The 21885-nt window shown below is 35.4% G+C and overlaps 2 protein-coding genes across 3 annotated transcripts; both read left to right on the top strand.

The window, feature by feature from the left end:
• The first annotated feature begins 659 nt into the window (after nt 1–659).
• LOC129899387 (phosphomevalonate kinase, peroxisomal-like) lies at nt 660–8930 on the top strand. Its single transcript, XM_055974337.1, has 11 exons — nt 660–779; nt 2010–2072; nt 2159–2309; nt 2472–2569; nt 2735–2844; nt 2967–3019; nt 4082–4468; nt 5175–5279; nt 5913–6140; nt 7652–7774; nt 8365–8930. Exons 2-11 carry the CDS (start codon nt 2065–2067, stop codon nt 8629–8631), a joined length of 1530 nt encoding a protein of 509 aa, XP_055830312.1. The 5' UTR covers nt 660–779; nt 2010–2064; the 3' UTR covers nt 8632–8930.
• An 8080-nt stretch (nt 8931–17010) lies between these two features.
• On the top strand, nt 17011–21470 carry LOC129898735 (uncharacterized). Of its 2 annotated transcripts, none has more exons than XM_055973384.1 (2): nt 17011–18580; nt 21298–21470. In XM_055973384.1, exon 1 carries the CDS (start codon nt 17077–17079, stop codon nt 18520–18522), a length of 1446 nt encoding a protein of 481 aa, XP_055829359.1. In that variant the 5' UTR covers nt 17011–17076; the 3' UTR covers nt 18523–18580; nt 21298–21470. The 2 variants fall into 2 exon arrangements, with proteins under 2 accessions (XP_055829359.1, XP_055829360.1); XM_055973385.1 differs by lacking the exon at nt 21298–21470 and adding an exon at nt 18861–20448.
• Nucleotides 21471–21885: the final 415 nt, after the last annotated feature.

Genomic DNA, 21885 nt, shown 5'->3' on the forward strand with positions numbered 1-21885 from the left:
GGTGATAGTCATTCTTTTGTCTTGTATTAAAACTTACAAATGAACAACATGTTACATCTATCCAAGTTATATCTATTCTTTTTCTGCATATAAATTATATATAAGATAATATTATAAATAATAACGCAATCGTAAATTCATATATGGGGATTTAAAGAAAATACTATAGTGTCATCCCTAAAATTTTGAACTACATACAATAGAATAACTTCCTTGTCGGAAGTGAATTTAACAATACATATGTAACCAAAAAATTAAAAAAAGGTTCTTACCCACAATTTTTTTTTTGAAAAAAGAGGACTCAATTGAACCATTGTCTCCCTAATTATAAGTGCAAAGACATAACACCATTTCTTTTACTCAAAGAATATGCATTTTTCTAACAGCTTGTTTTGATTATTATTAATATTTTTATATAAGAATATAATACTCCCTACGTTCCTTTTAACTTATCAAATTTTGATTTGACATATCTATTATAAAAACAATGATTTATAACGAGTTTATTATTTTATTCTTATTAATTGATAAAGTTTTAAATATATTTATTCACTATATTATTAATTTATCAAAATTGATAATTAAAAAGGAAAAAATGAAATTAGGAAATATTTTACATGTAAATAAGAATGTTGAGACTACAATATAAGCAACTTTGAGCAGTAATGTCAAAACTGGACTGCTGCTGGACATCATTGTTGCCGCCGTAGTCCTGTTTTTTCCTCGTCTTCAAATCCATTCAATTCTGCAGCTTCCTCTACACACCTGCAATCGCAAATGTACGTTTTTCTTCTTACGCTTCTCTCTATTTTTGTAATGACTTTATCTTTGTGATACCAATATTGATGATTTCCTTTGTCGATCCAATTTGATGATACGGGTCTTCTTTGAAATTCATTTTTTGATATTGTATATGGTGAAATATTTGCTCTTTCCTCTTCTAATTTCAGTTTTTCCTAAGTTAATCTTGCGTTCTTTGGTTAGGTTAGGTGGCACATGGCTTTGTAGTTTTCTGATAATGAGTTTATCTTTTAGATGACCAATTATCACTGATCTCTTGTCAATTTTAATTTAATCCAGTTTATTCATCTGGAACTGAGAGCTACTGAATTCATTTGACATTGTAAATTGTGAAAAGATTTGATCTCTTTTTTTTTCTTGATACCTGTGATGTTCGGGCCAACTTGTGCACCTTAACTAGTTCCAACGGGACATCTGCCACCAGCCCACCACCCACCAGCAACAAGTACAAGCTAACTCTGTACCTTGATGACATATGAGAAAAAAACACCTGGTGTGTTTTTGTCTGTGCTAGGATTTGAACCTCACATTTCATCATTCTCACCCTTTTCGCATTTTGATCTTTTCTCCTCTAGTTTCAGTTTTCTATATTATTTTTCCATTCTATGGTAACTATGAACATGGGTGGAGGCGGATCAAGATTTTAAGTTAGTAGATATGTGTGTATATATGTTTACCACAATAGGTTCGAAGTTAGCATAAATATATTATTAAAAACCTTTTCAAGTATGTATTGGGTTCGAAACTGAAGGTGAGGGCTGGCCCCATCTGATCAGCAGATGATTTTGTAGGCAGGAAAGTTCAGTTTCTCGTATTGCTTCCATCATGATTTTAGTGAAAGCAACATGTTAAATGATTCAAGGATTGGTTTCATTTATCAGTAAACCAAACTGGAACTATATGCTTTCATTTTAGTGAAATCAAATCAAGGATCACCATTTCCTTTGATTTTGTATCATACTTTAGTTGTTTAGTATCGGCACTAATTGAGACTGCATAGAGAGACATTGTTTCAAAGGATTCATATAGTCGATCCCCACTTTGTGTCAGATTGAGCTGTAAAATGAATGATTGGTATCATACTTGAGTTTTTCTTTTTCTCTTTACTTCTTCGCAGTCAAATATTAAGGATGTATTCCTTTTTATGCTTCAATTTCTCTTTATCTTTTTCAGACAATGAGTACGATTTTTGTAATTTTGAATTGCAGTTGATCTCTGTCAAGTAAACGTTGCTCTATTCATCCAAGAGAGAATTATAAAGAAATGGTTGTGTAAGTGTGTGTTTACTCGATCTTCGAATCTGTCCATTTGTACATATACTTGTGTCTGATTACAATTGCTATTTATGGTTAAATAGTGTGGCCTCTGCTCCTGGAAAGGTTCTGATGACTGGAGGTTATCTTGTTTTGGAGAGGCCAAATGCTGGTATTGTACTGAGTACAAACGCTCGTTTTTATGCAATTTTGAAGCCACTTCACGAGGAAATTATACCTGACAGTTGGGCATGGGTGGGTGATATTTTCCGCACTAAACTGGATAATAATTTGATCAGAAGTCAGTTTGATAGTTTCCTTTTTCTCTTCTTAAGAAGCACTTTTGTATCAGTTTTTCTTCTTTTTCCTTTGTAAAGTAGATTGTAAAATACATGTGTCTTTCTTATGTCTTTTTAGGGTTGGGCAGATGTTAAATTGACTTCTCCTCAGATGGCCAGAGAAACTAAGTATAAATTGTCTCTTAAGGATTTAAAACTTCAGAGTGTCTCTTCAAGGCAAGTAGCGTAATGAAACTATTTCATTCTGTTTCTTTCTGAATCTAATGATATTTGTTATTTAAGGAATAAGCATACTATATAATTGAATGATTCAGTCTGTTTCCTTATTAGAAGGTATAAGTGTCCAGAAATGCAATAATTGCTATGTTCGTTTAATCTCAGTGAATCAAGAAACCCCTTCGTAGAACATGCAGTGGAGTATATCATAGCAGCAGCCCATGCAACATTTGACAAAGATAAGAAGGATATGTTACAGAAACTGCTTCTGAAAGGTAACGTCTGACTCTTTACTTTTGCCTTTCTTTCCTGAAGATAAAGTCATTTATTGAAAATTGAACTTAAATTCCTCATTTAAAAATGAAAAGAAAATATCTCAACATTATTAGTCATGCAGGTCTTGATATAACAATCTTGGGATGCAATGAGTTCTATTCGTATCGGAATCAGGTCCTCCTCCTTTGCAGCTTGCTTATATTTTAATATTTCCAATATGCCATGTAATTTAGAGATATACCCTTATTTCTTGTGAGTTTGGGTTATAATTACCACGGCCTAAATGTAAAATCTGAAACTCTGACATTCCATACTGTAATTTGTGTCAGATGTTAAATCATAAAATCGTGTCCAACGAATTTCTTTGTTATACCCTCTGATCCATTTGATGGGACCATCTTGACAGGAGCTTAAGATATTCATTTCTGCATAAAGTAGTTAAAACTTTGATTGGATGATAAGGAAACATCAAATCATTTCTTGAAATTAAAATTTGAATGATGAGAAGGTGTGATTGTCGCATAGCACACTATTATATGTAAAAGTGTGCCAAACATTTTCCGGATGTTACAAAGTAGAATGTATCACATATCCGGGATGAAGGGGCTATTGAAACACTGACACATTGCCATAGTAGTTGTGTAGTCTGAGCTTCATTGAATTGCTTGGATGATTGTAAAGAAAAAGTTGCTACCTCGATGACTGGGTCCGAATTAAGTAACCTAAGTTGAATTTTTATGTTAAATTGACCAATGCGAATAATGTTTGACCAAAAATCTTCTTATGTTTAAAAATGATAGACAAGTCAAAATTAAGTAGAAGTGCTATGGAATAATGTTTCAGTTACCTTTATCAAAACAATGGTTTTAGTTACATAAGACCATATTGAGAAAGTAAATCTTGATGTTTAAAGTCACATGCATTTCATACCAGAGTCAAACTAGAACACTTAATTTGGTTGATACCGCTTATTTCCTTCATCAGCTCTACTTAATGCATGAGCATAGGACAAGCAATAATAGTGGTCTTCTTGTAGGGGTTTTATGTATGGCTGGGACTGATCAACTTGGATGCATCCTTTTTCATAATTTCATAACTGACCTCAGTTCAAATTTCTTTGCGGAAGCCTCAGTTGCACTAGATATACGTAATAAAGACATAGTCAAAGGCTTTTATTACCTTATTTTATTTTTGTTGTAAGATTTTTGACATTAATCTGTTAAATACGCCTTGTAGATTGAAGCGCGTGGACTCCCTCTTACACCTGAATCATTGGCTTCCCTTCCACCTTTTACATCAATCACTTTTAATGCGGACGATTCAATTGGAGAAAATCAGAAGCCTGAAGTTGCAAAAACTGGATTGGGGTCATCAGCAGCTATGACAACAGCTGTTGTTGCTGCTTTGCTTCATTATCTTGGTGTTGTTAATCTCTCCTCTTTTTCTGAGGATCAATCCCACGGAAGGAAAGATGATACTGATCTTGATATTGTTCACGTGATAGCTCAAACTGCCCACTGCATTGCACAGGGTAAAGTTGGCAGCGGATTTGATGTTAGTTCTGCAGTTTATGGCAGTCAACGTTATGTGCGGTTTTCACCTGAAGTGCTTTCTTCTGCTCAGGTCTTTCTCCTCTGTCCAATTTATCAATTCAAAGTCATAGTTTAATGATAGAAGAAATGATGTTACCATTCACAAAAGAAAAAAATTAGAAGAAATGACATTCTCTAATTTTGCTTAGAGTGTTAGTGAGCAACAGGAAAAATAAAAAAATTGGCCTAGGTTTCTACTCTTTATATTTTAATCTGCCAAAGACTTTGTCTCTCATGGCAAGTCCAAGCCAGAACTTAAATAGCTTTTGGCCTGAAAAGTGATAATTAAAGTTGATATTCTTTCCAAATTGAGACAACTTCTAGAATACATAAATCACATCGTCCCTGTTTATTGTTAGCTCAATAGAATGACGTTGTTTGGGTTAGTGATAGCACAAATAAAGACAGTAAGGTGGAAAAATTAGTGCTGGGCTAGGCATGAATCCGGAGAAAGTGGTAACACCTTCATGGCAAAGTAAAGCTATGGTGGAACTAAGTTCAGAATAACTGCTTGGTTCAGCCAGGCCTTTAGCTCAGCGGCCTGATAAAACTTGCTTTAGACTATTGACATTGGTGCTAAGGCTAATATAAAGAAAGAGTTTTAGTAGTGAAAATATAATATAGTGTGGAGTTAAGAGACATAATATAGTGTGGAGTTAAGAGATACTGTAGATTTTGCATCTTAATTTTATTGTATCTTCCAAATATCTGACTTGTTGACTATTTTGAATTTGCAGAATGCAGGTACGGCAACGCCACTAACAGAAGTCATTCATGATGTCCTGAAAGCCAAGTGGGACCATGAGAGGACCAAGTTTTCATTGCCTCCATTGATGACTCTCGTGAGTCTGATAAATGATGTTCCATATTCTCTTGAACATTGTCTGATTAACTGTGATCAATTTCTTATCTGCTGCTAGTAAGCTGGATGATATTTTTTTTTTTACCCGATAATCATGTCTTTTTAAATAACACTACTTCTAATTACACTTCTTCACATCCTTTTTTGACCTCCAAGCTAATTGTTGACTGGACAGAAGATTGATTATCATGCAGTCATAGTGAAACTAGTTGCATACCTCAACTGCTAAATATTATTGTCAAATATAGACACTTTTTGTTGGTGCTAGGGTCAAAACACACAAATTTTGCTGTGTTAAGATTAAGTGGTTTCTTCAGCTGTGATGGTTAATTAATCTTTGTTGGAAGGTCACTCATGCAGCTTATCATGCTTTTGTTAGCTCACTTTTGTGGGATTCTTTGCCATTTATATAAACATTAACATTGAAGTATCCTGTCTAAAAGCTTTGACCTTATGCTGACCTACTATTATGGATTCTTTCTTCCTCTTTAGAGGCACACAACTACGCTCTACTGGTACAGAAAATGACTTAACTAATTACTGTATAAATTGTCTGTGGTGCACAATGTTTCATCCTTTAAGTTGCTGAAATTAATTGCTAAGCATCTTGCAGTTACTTGGAGAACCAGGCAGTGGAGGATCTTCTACCCCATCTATGGTTGGTGCTGTTAAGAAATGGCAGAAGTCTGATCCTCAGAATTCTTTTGAAATATGGAGAAAGCTGTCAGAAGGAAACTCTGCCTTGGAAATACACCTAAATACCTTATGTAAATTGGCAGAAAGGAACTATAATGTTTATGAATGCGTCATCAACGCCTGCAGCCAGCTTCCTGCAGAAAAGGTAAAAGTTCTTTTGGTCAAAATTGGGAAGGTAGTTCAAGATCTAGTATTTTGTAGAAATGGTCGCTAACTAGCCGTATTCATTATGACAGTTTTTTCTCTTCATTTTATCCTTTACGGCAGGAATAATTATCGTTGATGCACTTAGCTGCTAACTTGTTCTGGAAAGGCTTACTCTGCTAAGTACCCAATGGTGTTTGAAGTGCTTGAAAATTAGCTGAACTATACTGAGTTGATTCCTAACCATAGAAACGGCTACTTTCACCTTCTTGATAAGTCATACAACAATAATTACGCCTCAGTGATATCAAAGGCGTGCTTAAGCCCCGAAGCGAGGCTCAAAACGTGTTGAGCGCTTTGCCTCGCTTAATGTGCGCTTCAGTATCGTCATCAAGGTTCTAAGGCATACTTTTCCTTGCCAATGAACCTTTTCTGAAGAGACGACAATAAACAATTGATATTTCACTTTATCATAATTATTTTTCAATTTTTTTGTTCATATATTTGACATTCATGCTTATAAATTATTAGTCTTCGACTAAACATACATATTTGTGTTTTTTTTCTCCCTTTGCGCCTTTTTTCATTAAAACCCACCCTTTATTTGGGCTTTGCGCTTAAAGCCCAAACGGACCTTGAGGTTTTTTGCACTTTTTGCTTTTGATAACATTGTTTGTACCGACTAAAAAGCCACTGAAAAGTAGTGCGGTAATAATTGAAAAATGGAATACCTAAGAGCTAATGGAAACAATTAACACATATATACTGCAATTGCAGGCTTAAGACATATAGAATAAGGGATTTCTTCCCCCTGTTCTAGTTCTCTTTTCATTCTTTCAATTCCTTTTATTTTCATGAAGTAGTGTGACCAACCGTTTGAGTTAATTCCAAAAGATTCCATCTTCTCAATACTTCCCATCCTACTTCTAGTTTGAACTATATTTGCCCCTGGTGAAAAAGAAACTGTATTTGCTCCTTGCATCATATCAACAAGGAGCGAAGGATGACCTTCTAGTTCCACTATAATAGACTGGCAAGTCTTTCTGAGGCAGTGGAGCTCCCTTCCTCTGAAATATCATCCACTGAATCTTTGGGCCCTCTTTCTGTAAAGTCATAGTCCTCCTCCTCAAGCATCCTTCTTCGAGTTCTTCAAATCGCTTGTTGCAACCATTAGCTGGAACTTCTTCTCCCTTAACACCTTTGTTGTATCATTTTTCTTAGAGAAGGCTTTCATTATATTGTCTCGACACAACAAAAAAATCCTTATTTCTAGTACCATCACATATTAGAGGCAATCACCGACAATCTAAAAAAAGCCATTTAATTATTTTCTCCTGCGAGTCTAAATGACATTTTCGAGATCAACCAGTTAGACATTCCAAGTACTAATCCTTACAAATATTTGTGTCTTTAAATCATCATTACTTTTTGGTTGGACTATGTGGTATTCCTTCCCGTTTGTGAAATTTTCTTCGAGAACTGTAAGTTTTTCCTGATTTTCATCATGAACAGTGGATTGAGAGAGCAAATGAACCAAGTCAAGCAGAAACTGTTAAAGAGTTATTAGGAGCCCGAGATGCTATGCTTGGAATCAGGTATTATATGCGCAAAATGGGAGAGGCTGCAGGAATTCCGGTAAGTCTGTTGCTACCATGTAACTGACTGTTTCTATCTTCTCTCATCTTTAATTCAATCTTCACATATATATGAATTACTTCAGATGACTATTACTTGGGACATCAATCTTAACCAGCTGTCTGTAAGTTTGTTTCTGAAGAATTATCCTCAAAGACAGCCTCTTTTGATGTACTGGTCTTCATTTCTGTATGGTTCATTTGAACATCAAGAAAGTAAAAATGAGAAAGCGTTAGAACGAAGTAAAAGAAAAAAAACATGGTTTCATGCATGTTTTTGTATCAATGGGAAAAGCTCTATAATGAGAAGAATCTTTTTAAAATCCTCTTCAAAATCCTGTACCAAAAAATGGCACTAAGATTTAACTATCTGATTTCTTCTCTATCAATCAACAGGCCTTTGAGGATTTTTCCATCCAAGACTACTGGGCCTAGTAGCCGTGCTCTCAGTTACATGTTAAGCTTTGGCACATGCACAGTAAACTAACATAAGAATATGACTTCATAAAATCAAAAGCTCTTAGGAGTCAGCTGCATTGCTATCTTATCCCATTTTTTAAACCATTCTTTCACCATGTGTCAAATTCACAGATAGAACCTGAATCACAAACTCACCTTCTGGATACAACGATGAGTATGAAGGGGGTTCTGTTGGCCGGTGTTCCTGGTGCTGGTGGATTTGATGCAGTCTTTGCTGTCACTTTGGGGGCTTCAAGCAAAAATGTGACAAAAACTTGGAGTTCACTCAATGTTCTTGCTATGCTAGTGACGGAAGATCCTCGTGGTGTGTCTTTGGAACACAATGATCCTCGAGCAAAGGAAATTACTGCAGCTGTTTCTTCGATCCAACTTCAATAATGACCTGCAAGTGTAGGATATAATTTTCGATGGATTTATCATGCTATATGACAACAACATTAGATTTTACTACACAAAAAGGATATATTGGACCTCTATGATGTAAGGTCAGAATCACCTTCATCAATAAGCACCGAATGGGACTTTGTTGTATTTTTACCCGAAACTTTGATCTTGTTAGAATTAGGTCCCTTTTACTTCAGAACTCTGTATGGTTAATCTCATGTTTTGTGGAATCAAAAGGTTAGTTTCATTCCACTGGTGAGTCTTGTCTAACTTGGATTAAGTTTGGAGTTTCATGTCCATTCTCTAGTTGATTCCACCCCCAACCATTACCCACCAAGAAATAAACTTTAGTGCTTAACGTTGCTTGTTGAATTTTTCATTTTATAATGGTAGTGTTCATGCCAGTTTACACGTACCTCGATTATTTTAGTGGATACTTGTGATTTCCTACCAACACAATTACCGAGTTACTCTGTCAATTAAGATTTAAGCAAATGTGAAGAAATTACCTAATGTTTTTTTTGGGGATTCTCTACTGAAATTTGAATCCTGATCTTCATTGATTTGTATACCATTTCATTTTCACTTAGCCCACGTCCTTGAGTGATCTAACACTTTTATTCATTCATTCATGATCCTCAAAGAATTCATGTGTGGCCTTGCCTGAATTTGCTAAATTGGTCAACATAGTGAGATGATATCAAGACTTCCAATGCTAACACTTGCAAATCTCTCTTCTAATAATGTTCATGATAATTCAAATTCATTTATGTATTTAAAATCTTTAATTTTCATACCAAAGTGTGTCTATTTAAACTACTCCACTTAGGGGTGTACATGGACCGGGTTGGTTTGAATTTTTTACAAACCAAATCAAACCAAACCATTTGTGTCGAATTATTAAATCTATAAACCAAACCAAACCAATAAAAGTCGGATTTTTCGATATCAATTTTCTCGGGTTTTTCCGGGTTTTTTGGGTTTTTCATAATATCTAATAAAAAGCACAGAACAGTGCTTCTTAAAAAGAGTTCTAGTACAAAATATCAACATATAAAATGGAAGCAGAACACTGTTTGAAGTTTTAACTTTATAATATAACTTTATAAGATGGACTTTTTTTGTATATTATTTAGATGAGCTTCTCAAGTCCAAATCTAAATGTAAGAAAGAAAACAAAAATTATGAAAAATTTTACAAAAATATTTATAAATTACATTTTAATAAATATTTTTATGTGTAACATAATTTAAAAAGAGTATATCTATAATCGGGTCGATTTGGGTTCGGTTTGACTTTTTTTAGTTTAAACCAACCCAACCCTATAATGATTGTTTTTTTTTCCAAACATCAAACCAAACCACTAGTCGGATTTTTTTTCCGGTTTGATTTGATTTGTCGGTTTGGTGCGGTTTATCGGTTTGTCCTGTACAGCCCTAACTCCAGTGTTTCATTTTACTTGACACATGTGGACTTAAGATCACTTGTGGTTCCAAGTATCGTATCTCAATTAGGGTATAGACTCGAATTGTGACACAGCTTGAAAAATACACAATAATGCTGACGAAATCAAATGGTGATCGCCAAGCCCTACATTATAAGAATGAATCTAATGAACCGAGTATTTAAACAGTATCTGGACATATTTATTATCGTGTTCATCAGCGATATTTTGATCTACTCTAAAAATGAGGAAGAACATACCAACCGATGATTGGCTAATAAAGAAAATAAATATAATGCATAATCATGTCACATTAACATGAATTACTTGGACAATGGAACAAAATTTGGCCTTTCATCTTTTAAGGCATATGATGTTGTGGTACGCTCTTTATCTCTAATTTTCATGGTCCTCTGGCTTTTTTGTTTTTTAATCGGGGTCTTAGCCTTGCTTTCATCTCTCTTTAAAAGAATATTTATTAGAGATTTATTTTATTAAATTAACTTTATTAACTATGTTTTGAAAATATGAATTTGACTACTCAAATATTTTATATAGTCTTTAATTATAAGAATAGTATTGAAAGAAAATGATAAACTTCTTGATTTTATAAATTGAAAAAGTAAATTGAAAAATATTTTTAATATAGGAGTTGAGTAATATGAAATGGAGGGAGTAGTTAAAGGTACTATTTTAGTTTTTTCTTCTATTAATAACAATAATATAAAACTCTATATAAATAAAAATATCTTAGGAGATGCTTGACAATGATTTTTTATGATTATTTTTTGCACTTGAGCTTTTGGAAGCATGTTTGATCATAAAATTTTGAAATTAAATTTGAAGTTGAATTCTAAAATTTTTAATAATTTAAAAAATAACAAATTGTTGTAAATATACTACCTTAACAATTAATTAGATGAAGAGAGTAAGGAAAATAAAACAGAACAGAACAGAGAATGATTGCAAAGAGAAAGAGCTTCGTTGCTTGGTGTCAAACTAGGATGTAATTATATTTCTGTCTATCATCTCTTAATGTTAGAGATGATATATATATAAGTGAAATAGACAGCAAGTAGGGAGAGAAAGAAGACCAAGTGGGCTACTTGCCCACTTAAAAGTGGGCTCCACTTGGACAACAACATCCACCACTTGACAACAACATCCAATATATAACACTCCCCCTTGGATGTCTATGTATAATTTGTTTTCTAAAAAAAAAACTCTATAAGGGATAATATACATATTTATCCTGAACATCTATAGATGTTGTGCCTCATTAAAACCTTAATAGGAAAAACCCAGTGGGAAAAAAAAACCTAGTGAGGGAAAAAGAGTACACACATCTGATAATACGCCTTGATTGCTGCCTCATTAAAAACCTTACCAGGAAAATCCAGTGGGACAAAACCTTGGTTAAGGGAAAAAGAGTGCAGCGCGTATTTTACTCCCCCTGATGAACACTTCATTTGATATTTTGGAGACGGCGCATTCCAACCTTATGTCTTAGCTTCTCAAACGTTGATGTTGGTAATGCCTTTGTGAATAAATCTGCAAGATTATCACTTGAACGAACTTGTTGTACATCAATTTCACCGTTCTTCTGAAGATCATGTGTGAAGAATAATTTTGGTGAAATGTGTTTCGTTCTATCTCCTTTTATGAAGCCACCTTTCAATTGAGCTATACACGCGGCATTATCTTCGAATATAATTGTGGGTATTTTAACATTATTTTCCAGACCACATCTTTCTTTGATGAACTGTATCATCGATCTCAACCACACACATTCTCTACTTGCTTCATGAATTGCTATTATTTCAGCATGATTTGAAGAAGTAGCAACAATGGACTGTTTTGTAGATCGCCATGATATAGCAGTCCCTCCGTGTGTAAACAGATAACCTGTCTGAGATCGAGCTTTATGTGGGTCTGATAAATAACCTGCATCTGCATAACCAATAAGGTCTGCGCAATCTTTGTTAGTATAAAACAAACCCATATCAATAGTACCCTTCAGGTATCGCAAAATATGTTTGATACCGTTCCAATGCCTTCGCGTTGGGGAAGAACTATACCTTGCTAGCAAATTAACAGAAAATGTTATATCAGGCATAGTTGCGTTAGCAAGATACATAAGTGCACCAATAGCACTGAGATATGGTACTTCAGGACCAAGAATTTCTTCATCCTCTCTTGGAGGTCGAAATTGATCTTTTTCCACTTCAAGTGATCGAACAACCATTGGAGTACTTAATGGATGTGCTTTGTCCATGTAAAATCTTTTTAAGATTTTTTCAGTGTAGACAGATTGATGGACAAAAACCCCGTCTGCTAAATGTTCAATTTGCAGACCTAGGCAAAGTTTTGTCTTTCCAAGGTCTTTCATTTCAAATTCTTTCTTTAGATATTCAATTGCCTTTTGGACCTCTACAGTGGTTCCAATGCGATTTATATCATCAACATAAACGGCGAGTATAACAAATTCTGATTTCGTTTTCTTAACAAAAACACATAGACAAATAACATCATTAATATAGCCTTCATTTATTAAATACTCACTTAGGCGATTATACCACATGCGCCCTGATTGTTTCAGACCATATAATGATCTTTGGAGTTTTATTGAGTATACTTCCGGAGACTTTTTACATGCTTCAGGCAATTTTAATCCTTCTGAGATTTTCATGTAAATTTCATTATCAAGTGAACCATAAAGGTAAGCTGTAACCACATCCATTAGGTGTATTTCAAGATTTTTATGTACAGCTAAACTGATGAGATATCGAAATGTTATTCCATCCATAACCGGTGAATATGTTTCTTCATAGTTGACTCCGGGTCTTTGAGAGAATCCTTGTGCAACAAGGCGTGCCTTATATCTTACAATTTCATTTCTCTCATTTCGTTTTCTAACAAAAACCCATTTATAGCCAACTGGTTTTACACCTTCAGGGGTTTGGACTACAGGTCCAAAAACCTCACGTTTAGCAAGTGAGTCTAATTCTGATTGAATTGCCTTTTGCCATTCTGGCCAATCACATCTACGTCGACATTCTTCGACGGATTTAGGCTCAAGACTTTCACTATCTTGCATGAGATTAAGTGCAACATTATATGCAAAAACATTATCAACCGTGATTTTAGATCGATCTAAATTTATCTCATCACCAAAAGAATTTATTGAAAGTTCTTCATTTACTTGAGTCTCGGGTTCACTGATTTCTTCAGGAATATCAGGATTACTCAAATCTTGACCTTCTTCAGGAGGTTCTATTGTATTATCATCTTTATTATTTCTCACGCTTCTCTTTTTAGGATTTTTATCCTTTGAACCCAACGGTCTACCACGCTTCTGGCGTGTTTGGGCATCAGAGGCTATGATACTTGTAGATGGTCCTTTTGGGACATCAATCCGAATAGGTACATTCACTGCAGGGATATGTGACTTAGTTATCCGTTTTAAATCAGTAAATGCATCTGGCATTTGATTTGCTATTTTCTGCAAGTGGATGATTTTCTGGATCTCCTGTTCACATGTGCGGGTACGTGGATCAAAATGTGATAGTGATGAAACTTTCCACGCAATTTATTTTTCTTTTTCGGGTTCCTTTTTCTCTTCCCCTAATGGCGGGAAAATTGTTTCATCAAACCGAGAATCTGCAAATCGAGCAGTGAATAAGTCTCCAGTCAATGGTTCAAGGTATCTAATTATGGAGGGTGAGTCAAACCCGATATATATACCCAACCTTCGTTGAGGGCCCATTTTTGTACATTGTGGTGGTGCTACAGGCACGTATACCGCACAACCAAAAATTCTTAAATGAGCTATATTTGGTTCATGACCAAATACTAATTGTGACGGAGAGTATTTATTATAATGTGTCGGTCTTAGACGTACAAGTGCTGCTGCATGTAAAATAGCATGACCCCAAACAGTAATTTGTAATTTTGTTTTCATTAGTAGAGGTCTTGCTATCAATTGTAGGCGCTTTATAAATGACTCTGCAAGGCCATTTTGAGTATGAACATGAGCAACAGGATGTTCAATTTTTATCCCAATTGATAAGCAATAATCATTAAATGCTTGGGATGTAAATTCTCCAGCATTATCAAGGCGAATGGCCTTAATTGGATAATCTGGGAATTGCGCTCTCAATCTTATTATTTGTGCTAACAACTTCGCAAACGCCAGGTTGCGAGATGATAACAGGCACATATGAAACCATCTAGATGATGCATCTATTAGGACCATAAAATATCTAAACAATCCACTTGGTGGATGAATAGGTCCACATATATCTCCATGTAGACGCTCTAAAAAGCCAGGAGATTCGATGCCAACCTTCAGGGTCGATGGCCTGGCAATTAATTTGCCTTGATAACAAGCAGCACATGAAAATTCATCATTCGTAAGAATCTTCTGGTTCTTTAACGGATGTCCAGTTGAATTTTCAAGAATTCGTCTCATCATTATTGATCCAGGATGACCTATTCGATCATGCCATAACACAAATGTATTTGGATCGGTAAACTTCTGGTTTACGATCATATGTGCTTCAATTGCACTAATTTTTGCATAATATAGGCAGATGACAAAGTTGGTAATTTTTCCAAAATATATTTCTGGCCTGAGACACTCTTGGTTATACCAAGATATTCAGTATTTATTTCAGTTAGTGTCTCAACATGATATCCATTTCTACGGATATCTTTAAAACTTAACAAGTTTCTTGGGGATTTAGAAGAGAATAATGCATCTTCTATAATAATTTTTGTCCCTTTAGGCAGAATTATAGTAGCTCTTCCGGAGCCTTCAATCATTTTGGAATTGCCAGATATCGTAGTAACATTAGCTTTTCTTCTAAGCAAGTTGGAAAAATATTTCTCGTCTTTAAAAATAGCATGAGTTGTTCCACTATCAATTACACAAATATCGTCTTGATTGATCATTGATCCAAATAAAATTTGAAGCATTTCCATATTTTTCTTCAAAAAGAAAGAAAGTAAATATTATAATTAATACCTGATTTATTATACAAAGTTTTATTTCATTACATTGAGCTAGAAAAATACAAACATAATATTTAATACATACAACAACAAAGAGAATTATTTAAATATTATCGGGCTTATCAACATTCATATTTACTTCTGAAAAATTAAAGAAATCAGCTACATCCAGATGCATGGGCTCAATATTGTCCTCAGAGATAAAATTTGTCTCTGGATTATTTTCTGCCCTCTTTAACGATGCCTGATATAGCTGAACCAAGCGTTTTGATGACCGGCAAATTCGCGACCAGTGCCCTACACCTCCACATCTATGACATATTGTGTCTGAATTATTCTTCGGTAAAGCTTCTGGCTTTTTATCCTGCCTTTTATATTGCTGGTTATTTCTCAGTGCCAGCCAAGTATCATGATTAAAATTTCTTCTTTGACTACGACCACGACCACGACCACGACTGGGGCCATGGCCTGTTTCTCGTTGGTTAGAATTTGCCTGATTCACCTCAAGGAGTGGCAAAGAACCAACTGGCTGACTATCATGATTTTTCATTAATAGTTCATTATGTCTTTCAACAATAAAAAGGTGAGAAAGTAATTCAGAATATTTTTAAAGCCTTTTTCACGATATTGCTGCTGTAGGAGCATATTCGCGGGGGGAAATGTGGAGTATGTTTTTTCAAGTTTATCTTATTCCGTGATTTCATCTCCGCATAAAGTTAACTGAGCTATAATTCTAAATAAAGCAGAATTATATTCAGTTATATTTTTAAAGTCCATCAGTCTCAGATTTAACCAATCATAACGTGCTTGTGGAAGCATGACCAACTTCAGGTGGTCATACCTTTCTTTTAAATTTTTCCACAATTTCAAGGGATCTTTTAATGTAAGATATTGTAATTTAAGACCCTCGTCAAGATGGTGGCGGAGGAAAATCATAGCTTTTGCACGGTCTTGACTAGATGCCGTGTTATCATCTTTGATGGTGTCTGCCAGACCCATTGATTCAAGATGAATTTCGGCATCTAGTGCCCATGAGGAGTAATCTTTTCCAGAGATATCCAAAGCAACAAATTCAATTTTTGAAATATTTGTCATTTTATGAAAAGAAAATTAAATAAAATTCTTACCGCTTTTTGTTACCTTAAAAAACAAATAGCTAGAGCCTCGTGCTGATAACGTGTTGTAAATATACTACCTTAACAATTAATTAGATGAAGAGAGTAAGGAAAATAAAACAGAACAGAACAGAGAATGATTGCAAAGAGAAAGAGCTTCGTTGCTTGGTGTCAAACTAGGATGTAATTATATTTCTGTCTATCATCTCTTAATGTTAGAGATGATATATATATAAGTGAAATAGACAGCAAGTAGGGAGAGAAAGAAGACCAAGTGGGCTACTTGCCCACTTAAAAGTGGGCTCCACTTGGACAACAACATCCACCACTTGACAACAACATCCAATATATAACACAAATAAGTGTTTTCACTCCAAATTACTCACAAATAGTAAAAAAACAACAACTTCAATTTATAATTATGGCCAAACACAAATTTTCAAATATCATTTTTCATTTTGAAAATAATTTTTTAAAAAAACATTTCGCAATGAAACATAACCAAAGCCCACTTAAACTCCTTATCCCTATGTAATAGTAAAATATAGACAGATTTATTGGTTATATTTTCTGCGTCTCAATTTGTTTTTTTAATTTTGATTTGAGACGAAATTTAAGAAAGTAATTTTATTTAATGTTGTGTTATTACATCAAAAACATTAAATATGTAGAATATGCAAAAATATTCTTTAATGTTGTAGTATTAGATAGAAAATTGAAATTAAAGAGTTTGAAAAAAAAAACTTTTTAAAACATAATGAAAAGTTATATCTTTAAAGAATTAAAACAAATTGAAAAAGACACCGTAGTTTAGTTTGCTGTTTGGATACTAGAGAGTAGAGATCCCTAATTAGCCTTTAATCACCCATGGAAAAAGAACATGGCGACCTTCTCCATCTGGACCTTACTCCGGCGACGGCGCCGGTTGTCGCTGCAGTCCCCGGAGACCCACAGCCACTGCAGCAATCAACTCGGCGACGTCCGAAGCGGTTCGTGAAGAACCAAATACCAGACTCCATCCTAAACGATGCAGCACTCAACGCCGCCATATCACTTCTACCTCAAAACTACAACTTTGAAATCCACAAGTGCGTATGGCGAGTGCGGACTTCAGGTGCCAAGCGCGTGGCCCTGCAGTTCCCCGAGGGTCTTCTCATGTACTCACTCATCATCTCCGATATACTCTCCACATTCACTTCCGCCACCCACTGTTTCATCCTCGGCGACGTGACTTTCGGCGCGTGTTGCGTCGACGACCTCTCGGCGGGAGCTCTTTCCGCTGATCTCCTTATTCATTTCGGCCATAGCTGCCTCGTGCCTATTGATTCCACTACTATTCCATGCCTCTATATATTCGTCGAAATCTCAATCGATGTTCACAGGTTGTTGCGTGAACTCAAACTCAATTTTTATAATTCTGATACGTATGATAATATCATTATGGCTGGAACAATTCAATTTGCTTCTGCAATTCGGGCGGTTAAGCCTGAGCTTGAAAAATTGGGGTTTAGTATTTTGATTCCTCAAGCTAAACCCTTATCGGCTGGGGAAGTACTCGGTTGTACTGCCCCGAGTGTTAAGAACAGGTTTTCTGATGGAGAGAATGTGGTTTTGGTATTTGTGGCTGATGGTAGGTTTCATTTGGAGGCATTTATGATAGCAAATCCGGGGATAAAAACTTATAGATATGATCCGTTTATAGGGAAGTTGTTTGTGGAGGAGTATGATCATAAGGGAATGAAGGAGGAGAGGAAGAGAGCGATTGAGAAGGCAAGGGAGGCAAAGAATTGGGGGATAATTCTTGGGACATTAGGTAGGCAAGGGAATCCGAGGATATTAGATAGGTTAGAGAAGAAGATGTCGGAGAAGGGAATGACTTGGATGGTTGTGTTGATGGCGGAGATATCTCCTATGAGGATTACATTGTTTGAGGATGCAGTGGATGCTTGGATTCAGATTGCATGTCCGAGGTTGTCAATTGATTGGGGGGATGCGTTTAAGAAGCCTTTGCTAACACCATTTGAGGCGGAGATTGCATTGGGTGATTTGTCTGGGTGGTGGGAGAGGAAGACTTCAGTGAATACAGATATATGTTGTGATGAAGATATGAAGTGTTCAAACAATGAATCTTCTGGTGCTTGTGATAATGGTGGTGAGAAAGTGAAGGAAGAGATACAAGTGGATTATCCAATGGATTATTATGCTCAGGATGGTGGGGAGTGGAATTCTTGCTACTCTAAGAAGCCTGCTCGACTTTCACAAAGAAGTAGTCAATCTTGTAATGGTGTCAGTGCCATCAAATCTAATAGCTGAGCTAACTTGTTCCAGCTGGACATATTGCTGCCATCCTAAATGTAGTTTACACTTTAAAGTGAGTACCTCCCTCGCATTTTCTGTTGAGACCTCTTAGCTCAAGTCTCTATGCCCGAAAAGTTACATTCGATGTAGTAACAAAACAAAAATAGTTTCTGTATTTAGTGCTTTTACAGGACTAATTTGGAATATTATCTTTACCCTTACTTTTAGTGGGTTTATTAGTTTGCTATCCTTCTGTGAGTTATATCTATGTATCTTGATGTCCCAAAATTTAATTATGCGAGACAATAACAAAGTTAAAAAAGCACATAATCATGCTCCTTTTCTTCATTCAGTCTTTCTATTGACCAACCCCAGCAGAGAGTTGCAGGCTTGTATCTTGCTGTTTCACTTCATGCATCCCTGTATCTATCAACTCCAACAATATGCGTGCCAGCCCAGCTGTCCACATTTATTCCTCAGTTCCAGCAGAAACAGTATATTTTTTTTAAGGAACAGCCTGCCAGTTTGTTAAGATATTTAATAGGTAAACTACAGTGGGCTTTCTGGGGAGGCTTAGATCAAGTGAATCGTTATGGTGACAAAGTAATCCATCTCCTTGATAGACTCGTCCTAGAATGTGAGGGATCCGGTTGCATTTTGTATGTTTATCTACTTTTTCTTTCATTTCTTTCTATATTCCTACTGTATTCCTACAAAGTAATCCATCTCTTGATAGACTCGTCCTAGGATGTGAGGTATCCGGTTGCATTTTGTATGTTTATCTACTTTTTCTTTCATTTCTTTCTATATTCCTACTGTTGTAGCTTCCTTGCATCACAAAGGTTAAGAGATGTGAGTTAGAGAGGTTTGCTGAGTGGTGGTATATTATGTCTCTACAAAGGTTGATCGCATAAAAAACCGGGTTTGTCTGTTTTTTTTATCATCCATGTTATACGCTTGTTGTTAGGGTGGAATGAAAAAAGGGTGATGCTAAGGCTGCAAAAGTATGGAGAGACCAATTCCTAGGTGACTCATGGGGTTTAACTTTTGAGTGGGGAGTCCAGCTACCTTCTCAGATAAATGCAAAAATCAATAGTAAGTGAACTGCAAAGCTAAGCTTGAAACCGAACCCAGCCACTTGTTTGTTACCTTCAGAGAAGCAAGAGTAAGCTTCTTAAAAAGATGAAAAAGAGCCAATGGAAGGGAGTGTTCAAGAGGAGATTAGGAGAAGTGATGAAACAAAAAAATACACATATTCTCCTCTTTTACTCTGTTAACAGGTTCTCCAATTTATACTTTTAAATGAATAAAATACAGAAAAGAATTCTTCTAAAGATTCTGAAAGTGCGTAATAAAAGATATGCCTGAATTTGAGTGGATAAAAATTATATATTCCAACACATTCTCTTGGATATGACAAGCAGTAGGTCAAATTCATAGTTTTCTTTGTATTTGATTGATAGCTCAACATGTTAACTCATAACGAAGTGTAATATTTATACAAAATAAGGAGATTTAGGAAAAGCAACGATGCTAGACCATTTGTAGGCTAGGCTAGTCAGGCATAGAAAATTTTCAGATGCTTTGAAGGAACTGTGACCACAAAAATGGGCATTTCGGTGCTCGTTTATGTGTGCAAGGCTACAGAACTACATACTGGTGGGCTAATCATCTTTCAAAATAGAGCATTGTGTGAATCAATAGAACATGATGACATTTGACCTCCAAAAATGTCATATTAGTTGGATCGGATCGCAAACTGATCAATCTTTAATTCATCCAGTTGAACTAATCTTATTAGATAAAGATGGCCACCCAGATTGTGTGGAAGTGAACTTACCCCCTGATCCAGATACTGGCAAGCTGACATACTGAGGACATGACCCAGAAGAGACTCTGCCACTTTTAATGATAGATTTACTTGCACAATCACGAGGCTGTTTCAATCACGAGGCTGTAAAAGAAACAGGAATTGAGAACCCTATTCACGTTGATGATAGAAATGGGAGCTTTGGGGCTGGTAGTCTGACAATATACAATCAGACATGTTTATTAAACTAAGCAGTACACAATTAGACAAAAGATAACCAAGCAGAGAGTTAGAATTAAGAAGTCCTTTTATCTGCTAAAACGTAAGATAAATGAAATCAGAATGGAAGTAACGAATCGTCCACCTCTAAATTGTACACTCATCACATCTACTAGTTAGATTTGGACAAGGAAAGAAGACATCTTAAATGAGGCCATAAATGGGAATTTTGGGGATGAAAAACTGACAATATACAATAAGACATGTTTTGCTAGTAACTTAAGCAATATACAATTAGACGTAAGATTATCCAAGCAGATTTTAGAACTAAGAAGTCCGTCTTATCTGCTAACATATAAGATGAATGAATTCAGAATGGAAGTAGTGAATCATCCAACTCTAAATTCTATACTCATGATATCTACTGGTTAAGTTTGGACAAGGAAAGAAGTTAACACCAGACAACAAGTGCACCATTGAAGGACATAATAATTTATGTCGTGCACTACACAATGTCAGACATCTTAAACGAGGTCATCTACATAATGGAAGTTTTGGGGATGATAATCTGACAATATACAACTAGACGTGTTTTGATATCAAATTAAGCAAAAGACAATAAGACATAAGATTAACCAAGCAGAGATTTAGAATTAAGATGTCCGCTTTATTTGCTAACATGTAATGTAAGAATTAAGATGAATGAACATGGAAAGTACAGAATCGCCCATCTCTAAATTGTACACTCATGATATCTACAGGTTAGATTTGGACAAAGAGAGAAAGCTCACAACAAAAAAGCAGTGTACTATTGACATAATATTTGATGCCGTAGCCTAAACAATGACAGACATTGTTGTGAAGCCGGATAGCCTAGATGTTGGCCAAGTTGTTGGCCCTGGAGCTAATCCACGAAGAGGCCCAAAAATAAGACAGCCCAACAATAGATTTGCTTGGGATCCAGGTTGAGTAGAGATACACGGATCGTCTCTGCGGTTTTAGGGATTGATGCATATTGTGAAAGAAATATTCTGATACTCTCATCTCTTTCTAGAATCTAAGTTCCTCATTCCCATTCTTATCTCTATCCTTAGTTACTTATTAGTTTAGTATTTTCCGTTGTAATCCCATCGTTTAAGTGTTGCTGTGATAATTTGTTTGTCAAGGATTATATAATACTTAGAGTATTTGTATTGAGAATTTAGGTTTGTTACATTGATGCTTTCATTTTCGTACTCTAATGGAAGTGATGGTATTAGATCGATTCAATGGTTCCAGTAATCTAGCGGATTGGATTTATAGGGCAGAACGATACTTCACTTTTCTAGGCTTCTCTGAGGAACACTGGC

Source organism: Solanum dulcamara, chromosome 8, assembly GCF_947179165.1.
Source record: "Solanum dulcamara chromosome 8, daSolDulc1.2, whole genome shotgun sequence".
In the NCBI taxonomy this organism is placed as follows: Eukaryota; Viridiplantae; Streptophyta; class Magnoliopsida; order Solanales; family Solanaceae; genus Solanum; species Solanum dulcamara.